The sequence below is a fragment of the Bos grunniens genome, chromosome 4, assembly GCF_055505025.1.
Source record: "Bos grunniens cultivar Pamir isolate PY7600 chromosome 4, Bosgru_T2T1.0, whole genome shotgun sequence".
Lineage (NCBI taxonomy): Eukaryota > Metazoa > Chordata > Mammalia > Artiodactyla > Bovidae > Bos > Bos grunniens.
In genome coordinates, this window is record NC_141168.1 from 33,097,474 (window position 1) to 33,109,686 (window position 12,213).

The 12,213-nt window shown below is 40.8% G+C and overlaps 1 protein-coding gene across 31 annotated transcripts in view; it reads left to right on the top strand.

Annotated features, from left to right (window-relative positions):
* The window catches only part of CADPS2 (calcium dependent secretion activator 2), a 583,251-nt gene that overhangs the window by 169,413 nt on the left and 401,625 nt on the right, over positions 1-12,213 (top strand). For 23 of the 31 annotated variants that reach the window (XM_086395863.1, XM_086395842.1, XM_086395836.1 and 20 more), the window contains one exon: positions 9,183-9,335. The exons of the other annotated variants lie outside the window; for them this stretch is intronic. In XM_086395863.1, the coding sequence (XP_086251989.1) occupies positions 9,183-9,335 (153 nt within the window). The remainder of the gene's footprint in view (positions 1-9,182; positions 9,336-12,213) is intronic. 31 annotated transcript variants of the gene reach the window in all.

A 12,213-nucleotide genomic window follows, 5' to 3' on the forward strand; every position in this document is an offset into this window, starting at 1 on the left:
CTCCATCTGTGGGCAGGATTTTCCTATCATACCTCTCTGCCACTTAGTTTACATTACTTATTTGTCACATCAGAGTTCTTGAGTGAGGTTCAACCTTGACTTCATCTTTGAATTCCTGGATACACAGAAACAATTGATTCATGAATATATTAAAAGAAAAAAAGTTGTTTTTTTCCCTCCACGCAGTGCAGCATGTGGGATCTGGGTACCCTAACATCCTCCAGTGGAAGTGCTGAGTCCTAACCACTGGACCACCAGGAAATTCCCCAAAATTGGTTTTTTTTGATCACTGCTCTAGTACCCAGAACTGTGCACATAAGTCAGTTCTTGATAAATATTTGCATGAATGAATGAAAGAATAATGTAGATATTGAGTAGATGGTTCTTGGATTGTCCTCCTGGAGCATATGTGAAGAACAGGCAGTGCCAAGCTTTTATGCCAGAGAATCACTTTTACTATGAAAAATCAGATCAGTAATTGATTTTATACAAATCAGTGTGCTAGGCTCTGAAGGAAGACAAACAAATATAATAAAATCCTACCCTCAAAGAACTTAGAATTGAGAATCAAAAAGCCTTTATTAGAGGTAAGAGTTAATTAATGTTTTCAACACCTGCATAAAAATATACCCATACAGTATATAATTTCCTAAGAAAGGATGTAGAAAATGAAGAAAATACTATTTATTTCTTTAAAATGTAGCTAGCACTTATTTTTACTTTAAAAGGTACATATATTGTATATCCTGGTAACCATAAATGCAAAACGTTTTAATGATAAAAAGCCAGAGACAGTTCAGAGTAGAAAGAATATAATTTGTATTGGGTTAGGTGGTTTCTCGGAGAAGGCAATGGCACCCCACTCCAGTACTTTGCCTGGAAAATCCCATGGATGGAGGAGCCTGGTAGGCTGCTAAGAGTCAGACACGACTGAGCGACTTCACTTTCACTTTTCACTTTCATGCATTGGAGAAGGAAATGGCAACCCACTCCAGTGTTCTTGCCTGGAGAATCCCAGGGACAGGGGAGCCTGGTGGCTGCCATCTGTGGGGTCACACAGAGTCGGACACGACTGAAGTGACTTAGCAGCAGTAGCAGGTGGTTTCTGGGTTTGCAGGATCTGAGTGTGTCTTGAGCTGGGAAGAGAATGTCTATGGGTTGTTGAGATAGATAGTTGCACTTAGAAACTTTTTGCTTTAACTGTTACTACTGATATGATAATAGGGCCTTCTTTGAAGTACCAAAATGAACAAAATCTGGTACTTTTCTTTGGATAATATCTATTTAGCTTACGACCTGATGCATATTTATATAAGTATATATGTGTGGGTGTATATATCTTGATATACAAAAGATAATTAAAGGAGCATTTAAAAATTTGTAGGGTCAAGTTGGTTATATATTAGAAATAGTTGTTACTTTATGGCTGTATATTACTCCCTTTTTGTATCATTTTTTCAGATTCAGAGATGTGGATGGAATTTATTCTTGACTTTTGGAGAGAGAATGTGAGACAGATGGCCTCTGATCCTGCGATATTAAATAAGCCTTTTTCTGGACAACTGTTGTCAAAGTAATTCCTAGTGGAGGGAAGACATGTCAAATCATTGCCTGTTCTTTTTTTTTTTTTTTTTAATGGATGACTGTATAATACAGAGGTTGCCAAAAGCTGCTGATAAGTCTTAATATTTTGAAGAATAAGTGCTTGAAAAATCAAACATTTGTTGGGTACCTTGAGCAAATTGCACTGTGTTGGTGTTGGGACAAGGTGGGGAAACAGAGTTTAGAGAAATAAGAGGACACTGCCCCTCTCGAGACATTCTACATCCAAAGAATAGCCAACATAAAGCATCCAACTACACTATGTAACATGTAGCAAAATTAAATGAATGTCAAGTAGGTGCGGAAAGAATATGCTTAGTCTCTCAGTCATGTCCGACTCTTTGTGACCCCACAGACTGTAGCCCACCAGGTTCCTCTGTCCATGGGGACTCTCCAGGCAAGAATACTGGAGTGGGTCGCCATGCCCTCCTCCAGGAGATTTTCCTAACCCAGGCATCGAACCCAGGTCTACATTGCAGGTGGATGCTTTACTGTCTGAGCCACCAGGGAAGCCCAAGAATAGTGGAGTGGGTAGCTTATCCCTTCTCTAGGGGAACTTCCAGACCCAGGAATTGAACCGGGGTCTTCTGCATTGCAGGAGGATTCTTTACCACCTGAGCTACCTGGGAAACCCACAGAAAGAATAGGAGCAGGATATTTCAACTGGAGTGACTGCAAAAAAGATGGGGATCATTGGTTTTGTTTTAATATTGATTCATTCATTCATTTTGGCTGTGTTGGGTCTTAGTTGCAGCATATGGGTTCTTCATTGTGGCATGTGGGATCTTTCATTACAGTGCAAGGACACCCTAGTTCTGACATGCAGACTTTACAGCGCTGGCTTAGTAGTTGAAGCTCATGGGCTTAGTTGCTCCGAAGCTCGTGGGATCTTAGTTCCCTGACCAGGGATCGAACCTATGTTCCCTGCATTTCAAGGAGGATTCTTAACCTCTGGACCACCAGAGAAGTCCCTGGGGTCAGTCTTGAAGGATGACAAAATGTTCCTAGGTAGAAAACAGGAAAGAGCCTTCATCAAATGGGGAATGGGGAGAGGACCCTTTTATTGAACTCCCACCATGCTAGCAGTGTGCTTGGTGAATTACAAAGAGATGTGAAATGGATCGTCTGATACTCAGCATGGCCAGGAAGGCAGGTATTACTCCCCTGTCTTACACATGAGACAGCCAAGTCTCAGGGTGACTTAGCTTACACAGCTAGCACATGGCAAAGACAGGGTTTCGTGGCAGATCTGTTTCACGTAGCCTTGCGCTTTAGTACCGTTTCTGCTAGTGTGATGACTCTATTGCTGTTTTTATCCTTCTCTGCTGCCTCCCAGGAGGGATTAAATTCCCTAATAAATAAGTAAGGGTTTGTGACCTGTGAATTGGAAAAACTTAAGGGATCTAAGGGGGAAAATCCTCTTAAATACCACTGCCTTGCTATTTCTTACTGCTGAGAGCTCACTCTGAGTTAACCGCACTCCGGGGAACTGGTCTTAGAAAGACAAAGCTTATACAGGCCTTTGATGACCGATAGCGGCCTAAGAAGGTCTCCAGTCTTCTTCATGGTTTTAGGGCAACTTTGAAACAATAGAGCTCCAAAAGCAGGCTCCTCATCCTCAGTGATTCTTAACTATAGGAGCAAAATCGTCTGTTAATAGAACAGGGAAAGTTCTTGTGGTTATTCTAAAGATTCTGTACCCACCCCCTACCCTGCTTTGAGTATATTGCCTCTTCTCCACCCCTTTGAACAAAAATTGAGTCTAAATGATTGAGTTAATATTAATGTATTTTTTCCCCTAGACTCAGAGAAAGATAACAATACCACCAATTACTGTCCTTAATCTTGTTCTTAAGGATGTTCAGCTCCTTTTTCTGCCCTCTTAATGCACAGGCTGTGGTGTGAGGCTTTTCCCCCAATTACTTTCCAAACTACCAGTAATGTGTTTCTCTTTGTTGATGGTCATTCTGTCCTCTAACTTAGTAGATTGACTGAGAAAGAAAAGTTGTTCTCAATTTGGTGTTCAAATGTTTTAATTCAGAATGTGGAAGAAAGTATAATTTATGTAGGTTGATTTCTGCCTGTTAAAGTATAAATGAATTTAGTTATATTACAAATGCTCATTTATCTTAGCATTCAGATATGGCTATAAGAAATTCTGTTTTATGAGTGTTCAATCTGTAGAAGAATTAAAGGTTAACCACATTATGCATATTTAACTATTCTGTTGCTTGAACTAAATGATCACCCTTAGGAAGATAAAATTAACTGGATCAGCCTTATTGTGTGAGTAATATTACAGGTTAGAATCTAGAAGATAAGACATTGGCAATTTAATTAACCTTCATTGAGAACCTATGATATGCCAGAAGCTGAGTATTGAAAAAAATGAGAGTAAGATTTAGTCCCATACCATGAGATTAATAGAGAAGAGCATTTTGTAGAGGGAACTATATCAGTTGCTATCTAAAAGCTCAATGTAAGGGTAGTGATTTTTTTCATTTTTAATTGGAGAATTACTGCTTTACAATTTTGGTTTCTGCCATACAACAGTGTGAATCAGTATACATGTATCCCCTCCTTGAACCTCTGTCCCCTCCCTACCGTCTCCTCATCACAGAGCGCCAGGTGGAGCTCCCTGTGTTATATGGCAGCTTCCCACTAGCTGTCTGTTTCACACATGGTCGTTTTTCCGTCAGTGCAGCGCTCTGAATTCATCCCACCCTCTCCTCCCGGTGTGTCCACAACTCTGTTCTCTATGTCTGCATCTCTGTTTAAGGGCAGTGTTTTTTTATAAACTACTTTTTAAAAGGTCAGTATCTGTCACTGCTCAGGAGTCTAGATGGGCTCAGCAATTGGTCTCAGCTGGATTCAGTCGCATTTGTGCCATCACCTCAGCATTAGGAAGACATCTCTGCTCATCATGGGTGTTCGCACGTATTTGTCCATCTGTGGGTTGACCTAGGTCCATCTGTGGGTTGACCTAGGTCCCCTCAGCTGATACACTTGTGCCCTCCTCTATCAGGCTAGCCTTCTGTGCTAGAGGATAGCAGGGTTTCAAGAGGGAAGGGAGGGAGCGCAAAGCGTTTGAGGCTTAGACTTGGAACTGGTGCATCATCACATCCGTGCCAGTCTTTTCACCAATTTGAGTCACCAATCTATCCAGCTTAAAGAGGTGTAGAAATAAATTCCACCTCCTGATGAAGGACCTGGCAAGTCACATTGCAAAGGCATCATCAGGAGGGAAGTACTTAGGCCCATTTTGTAATTAGTGTTCCTACTGTAGGTACAGTTTCATAAAAGGAACAAAAAGTCTGTCTAAGGTCTCCATAAAATGAGTGCTGCAGTAGGAGCCCAGGAAGCTGTAAGCCCTGTGAGTTGAAGAAGCATACATTTCAGGCTGATAATAGTGGAAAATGAGGTTGAATTGAAGGAGAGAGGACCAGGCTGGAGAAGTGTCTGTTGAAGTTTCTAGAAGCTTGGATGTTATCCTTTGGATAGACGGAACCATCTAAGGTTTTAGACAAATAGGAATGCCATCGTGAACGTCATTACTTTTTTTGATAGGTTGCTCTGGCAACAGGATGAATTCAAGGTGAGCAAAATATTGCTGGAGATTAGATGCTGTTGCCAAATTCTAGACTGTGGAATGACGACGATGAAGCCAGTGAAAAGTACTCACTCACATGTGGTAAAGCTGACCACGTTGCTCATTCTTTCAAACAAACTCCTTTGACGCAGGTGCTGTGTTAGGTGTTTGAGAAACGCTAGTGAGAATCCCCTTTAATGTTATAAAGGCTTCTTGGAGCTATGGGCTCCTGGAAGCTCTTAGACAAGTTATACCTTTCTCATGCATCTCACTGTTAGGAGTGCAGATAATTGAGAAGAATAGTGATCCCGGCTTACATAGTGAAGAAGTGATGGCTAGTGAGATGGTAATTTAAAATGTCTGTTTTGGCTGTTCTTTCTTATATATTTAGTTACCAGAGCTTTTAGTGATATTGAAAATTATTATATTGTTTAATATAAAGAATACTGAATGAGGCGTTTCTGTTGTTCAGTCACCAAGTTGTGTTTGATTTTTGTGACTCCATGGACTGCAGCACGCCAGGCTTCTCTGTCCCTCACCATCTCCTGGAGTTTGCCCAAGTTTCCAGTGAATGAGGAGTAGGAGTAAATTTTGTAACTTTCACGCATCTGTATCTGCCCCCTAGTATAGTGTGTGACTGTCAATGTAATTCAAAAGCTCATATATTAGTTTTTAAATTTACCGTATTCCATTTTAGCATATTCAGAGCTCTTTCCTGGGTTCAGAAATAAGTGGAAAATGTATTTGTATGTGAAAAAAATTTTGTTGCATGTGTCTGAGAGAATATGTGGCAGTAGTGATTAATTTATGGGAGAAATTTTGAAAAAAATATAAGGATTTACCAATTTGCAATCAAATGTAATAACATCTTAAAATAATTTACTGTTAGAATTCTTTAGAAATAAAGATACCTCTTTCAGAAAGTATCATTAGCCTTACTCACTTTTTCTTGTTCTTAGTCTACTTAGAATCAGTATTCTGTTCCTGCTAAATCCCATTATGATGCATTTAATTACTCACAGAAACCCTGCTGCTGCTGCTGCTGCTAAGTCAATTCATTCGTGTCCAACTCTGTGCGACCCCATAGACGGCAGCCCACCAGCTCTCCCATCCCTGGGATTCTCCAGGCAAGAACCCTGGAGTGGGTTTCCATTTCCTTCTCCAATGCATGAAAGTGAAAAGTAAAAGTGAAGTTGCTCAGTCGTGTCCGACTCTTAGCAACCCCATGGACTGCAGCCCACCAGGCTCCTCAGTCCCTGGGATTCTCCAGGCAAGAGTACTGGAGTGGGGTGCCATTGCCTTCTTCGACAGAAACCCTATCCAGTTGTTATTCTTAAGATTAAAATCAAATCCAGTGTGTTTTGTGGATTCCTAGAGATCTCTGATAATACTTGGATAAAGCAACTTGTGAGGTAGTTTATTGAAGCTTTTTCAGTATCCTCTGCATTTAGAGATACATCCACACAGTATTGTCCAGATAGTATTTAGCTATTTTTCTTATCAAAGTCGAGATTTCTGGATGTTTGAGCATTCTTGACAGGTTGATGAATAGTGGAGGGATAGAGATCAGGTGATTTCTCTCCATCAGGTTAATGAAAATTATAACCTTCTTGAACTTATTTGGAACCTAGAAATTAGGACATGTACATGCATGTACCTAATTGGTGTATAACTCTCTTCTTCCACCTAGATGATGACCCTCTGAGAACAATGGTGCTGTGTCCCTGGTGACATGGGCTCTGGCTCACATCAGTACCTTGTGTATAGTGAATAATACATTTATCATGGTTAGTGGTTATATAGGTATAATTCCGCTGGGTAAATCTTGGGAACTTTGTTTAGGTACTCACCTTCCAGTTGGTACCCGTTCCCTTTGGTGGCAGGACACTGACTGACTTTATGTTCCTTCCTGCCATGTGCTCAATCAGGGAAGGGATTTTCCATAGCAGGATAAATCATGGTTAACCTGAGCCAAACATGATAATTCTACCCTGGTTACCAGTGGGTCCATTCAGTGTGGGTTTGCTAAAGCACTGCTACCGAAGGAGACGTTGAAGGAAGTTTACTTAGGTTTCTGGAAAATAAAATTGCCTTGCTCTTCTATGGAGAGATGTGAGAACAGTCTCTTTGTGCCTCTGAATGGGATCTGTCATTCTTCCCATTGAAACCTGGAACAACAGTAGCTAGCCTGGGGGATAATGAAATGAGCCTGTAGATGAGAAAAATCAACTTACTATACTTAGACGTAGGGTGGCAACATGGAAGGGCAGCCAAGGATATTTGGAGCATGGAATGAGCCAACCTTTGTATATTTCAGCCTCCTTTGGTTGAACTTTGCAGGCAGGCTAATGAAAGCCTCTTTAATTCTTGGATGTTAAAAAGATAGAAAGGTTAGATATTGAATAAATGGTCTAATAGTCAGAAATTAACATTACTCATCTGTTTTCCTCTCCTCCCCCCAGCCCCACTGCCCAACTTCCCTTCTGTCGTGTTCAGACATCCTGGCCCCAGGATAGAAGACCCCTGGACCTGGTCCTGATAAAATGGATGCAGTTTTGTATCAGGCTTCATAGGATTATAGGCATTTGTGCAAGTGTCTGCTGTTTTAATCTCAAAGAGATCAGGAAACGGAGACAGGTTGGGGACTCCTCCTTATTGGATGTATTGCCAATTATAAACTTCATGATAAGAGCTCGGACCTAATTTCTCAGGGACAGGTGAATTTGGGGATGAGTCCTCCCTCCCAAGGCTGTTATTGACATTTTGGGTCAGGTAATTACTTCCTGCTCAGGGCTGTTTTGTGGATTGTAGAATATCCAGCAGTATCCCCGTCCTCTACGCACTGGATGCAGTAGTACTCTCACACTGTGACAATCGAGAGTGTCTCCAGAAACAGCCAACTATTTCTTGGGAGACAAAATTATCCCCCACTTGAGAACTGCTATGTTGGGGGTAAAAAATTGTTTCTTACCAGTGCGTTTGTCCTAAGAGAGGGGGGACGTTCTGGCTGCCATTGCCTAAGCAGTTCATCGTACAATGAGAAAGAGACAATGAATTATTAATACTAAGTTTTTCAAATTGGTCTTTTCAACCATATGATGAGCCTTTAGATTTGAGATGTCTTGAGCTAAAATATAGCTACCGCTTAAATTCCTTCAGCTTTCAAGATCAGCAACTGATCTTTAGCAAGCTAAATTGTATTGTTTTTAAAATCCTGTCTTCAGTTGTTAAATAATTGCATGTCTAACAAACAGCCTCTGATATGATGATAACTGTCTTCTTGATAAGGCTTTATTTTGTCAGTGTTAATAAATGTCAGTTTACATTCCCCAGAAGCAGCAGCATGTTGAATCTTTAGGCCTGGGATGAGCATTTAATGTTGCAAGACAGAGGGAATGATTTGTTTCTGCTTCCCACGGACTGACTGGCATATTGGGTAGCATAAAACCATACCTGAGAACTGATGACTGGCCAGAAACATGCAGTCATATATGAATGATTTCTATTTTGCCTTTCAGATGGGAAAACAATGAGCAAAAAGTGTTTAGGCAGCTTTCAGTCTCTCTAGAACTAGGAAAGAAACTCAGGTATTTAAAAAGTTATCTGTTTTTTGCTTTAGAGTTTATTCATATTAGCATATGTCATGAGTCATGGCTGCCTAGCTTTTTGGCCAATAGGATTTCAGTATGCAGTGCATTCATATAAACTCTCAGATTGGCTTAACTGGTTCTGATGTCACAATTTCCCCCATTAGGAAGTCACAGTTTTCTTGAAATCACATTGTGCTAATAACAAATCCTGTTATTCTGTTTCATTATGAGAAAGATAATCTACCAAAAATAAAAATGCTGGAAGGAGCAAGATATCTTTGATCCATGCAGACCTTTTCCATTCCTGTGCTTTAATTATCTCCTACCAACCCTTGAAGCTAACTTCCTAACTTTCTTCCACAACGAATGCTGTTGTATTTTTCACATTTGTCTGTTAATAGGCAAATGAAGGAATGAGCCTACTTAGAATTACTTCTTCAGCTCACAGTTCTGCTTCATCTCGACTGTGGAGACTCGGCATCTTTCTACTACTAAGCCTTCCTGACTCAAAAGGAAAAGCCATTTGGACAGCCCACCTGAATATAACATTTCAGGTAGGAAGTCGCCTCATATCAGAATTGGGAGAGAGTGGAGTGTTCGGGAATCATTCTCCTCTGGAAAGGGTGTCTGGTGTGGTGGTACTCCCCGAAGGATGGAATCAGAATGCTTGTAACCCTATGACGAACTTCAGCAGGCCTGGGCAAACAGACCCTTGGCTGGCCCTCATTGAACGGGGTGGCTGTACCTTCACACGCAAAATCAACGTGGCTGCAGAGAAGGGAGCAAATGGGGTGATCATCTATAACTACCCAGGTACAGGCAACAAGGTATTCCCCATGTCTCACCAGGGAACGGAAAATATAGTTGCTGTGATGATAGGCAACCTGAAAGGCATGGAACTATTGCACTTGATTCAGAAAGGAGTCTATGTGAAGATCATCATTGAAGTGGGGAGAATGCACATGCCCTGGCTGAGCCATTACATCATGTCTCTATTCACCTTCCTGACCGCCACCGTGGCCTACCTGTTCCTGTACTGTGCCTGGAGACCTCGAGGGCCCAATTTTTCCACCAGGAGACAAAGGCAGCTGAAGGCAGATGTGAGGAAAGCCATTGGGAAGCTTCAACTGCGAGTGCTCCAAGAAGGGGACAAGGAGCTAGAGCCAGATGAAGACAATTGTGTTGTTTGCTTTGACATTTACAAGCCTCAAGATGTAGTACGTATTTTAACTTGCAAGCATATTTTCCACAAGGCGTGCATCGACCCTTGGCTTTTAGCCCATAGGACATGCCCCATGTGCAAGTGTGACATTCTGCAAACTTAAGAAACCCAGGGGATCTCCTGAAGATGTAACTGAGTCTTTCCGGTGATTAAAGTTAAGATGAATTCTCTTTTAGCACTTTATGTAGAGAGAAAATTCAATTGCAACTTCTCTACATAAGTACTAAAGAGGGTGAAATTTGGTTTTAAAAATAAAACTCCGTATCATGTCCAGCTATTTGAACTTGTTTTTCTAGTGTTTTTTTATACATTTTTGTCCTTATCTAAGTAAGGGCTTTAGTATACATTAAGCCTTGATTTTCAAATTACAATGATTGTGATATTGATGCCATGGAGAATTAGTCATAATATTTTAAAGTTTCTTTATACTAATTTTTAATTAGTTTAATTCTTGGTATCTAATAATACTTCTGTTCAGTAAACATAATTATAAGCTTAGATCTTGATTTAATTTTCCACAGTTAATTTTATTAATACCCAGGAAATCTGGTTGCCAAATCTACTGACTGGGAAGGAAATGTGTTCTGAATAATTATTTTAGATGCCAGTACTTTTGGTTATATATCTAAAAATATTTTAAATTATTATAAGCCTCATTTAGGGCAGCATTATATATTTTAAAAAATGTATCTTTGTTTGCCAGACCCCTTTAAACCCTAGCATAATGTATCAACTATGGTTGTAGGTTTTCCTTCTAGAATTGACTCTAGGAAATACTAAATGGGACTGAGCGACTTCACTTTCACTTTTCACTTTCATGCATTGGAGAAGGAAATGGCAACCCACTCCAGTGTTCTTGGCTGAGGAATCCCAGGGACGGGGGAGCCTGGTGTGCTGCCGTCTCTGGGGTCACACAGAGTCAGACACGACTGAATCGACTTAGCAGCAGCAGCAGCAGCAGTATGTCTTTATTTGGGACATTTTGAAAATATAGACCTAAAGCAGAAGTAAAATTTTATTCAATTGCATTTCAAAATTGTATCTCTTACCTTTTTTTTTTCTTCTGGTAGATATCTGTGTAACAATAAGAGGCCTACAGATGTGGGTTTTGTTCTTTGATGAAAATCTCTGGATAATATGCAAAAGCATTGATGTCCAACTCACGTGGCACTTTGTGAGTGAACACACTGTGTACCTCACTGTCTGTTTTGAAGAGTGGGTGTGTGGAAATCAGATTAACGGCCTTTGGGAAAGAACATAGACCACTGTGAGCTGAAGGTGTCACATCAGTGTTTTTCTTTTAATGCTACTTTTTGATGGGCCCATAAGAAATCTTTTCTCCTTTGTCTTTCCTGCTTCAGGTTGTCATGTTGCTAATTGATATTTTATAAGAATACACTAGGAGAAGGCAATGGCACCTCACTCCAGTACTTTTGCCTGGAAAATCCCATGGATGGAGGAGCCTGGTAGGCTGCAGTCCATGGGGTCGCTAAGAGTCGGACACGACTGAGCAACTTCACTTTTACTTTTCACTTTCATGCATTGGAGAAGGAAATGGCAACCCACTCCGGTGTTCTTGCCTGGAGAATCCCAGGGACGGGGGAGCCTGGTGGGCTGCCGTCTATAGGGTTGCACAGAGTTAAACACGACTGAAGTGACTTAGCAGCAGCAGCAGCTTCTGTAGTTCTGGCAAGATGGAACCTGAAGTATCTGTTAGTACCCTATGCCTAGAGGTCAGAGACATTTATTTACAAGGTCAAAATTCTTGGCTTTGGCTTCCTAGCTGGTGAATAAGAACCACGGAGCAATTCTTCCAAGAAAGTGTATTGGCAGTACCAGTGAGTGCCCATGCCTGTTAGTTCACATGTCATTCTTTTGGCTTTGAAGTTATATTGTGCTCTTGGCCTCAGTGTAGCAAAAATACAGGCAGAACTAACAGTGTATGTGGGGTCTTCCACCAAGGATGTTTGCTGATTTAGGCAAACATTTTATTAAAAGATTCAATGACCTTTAACAGTCACTGATGTCAGTGGTTAAATTTGAGGACCTCAAAGTTTGTCTTTCTAGAATCTATAGCTACATTTTTGTTCAGAGTAAACTATGGTAAACCGATATTGCTCTATTTAATCTTTTCCCCTACACTCGTCCTCCTCTTTCCTCAAAATATTGTTAAGCTACTAACAGATGTCAAGGTCTGCAGAGAAATGACA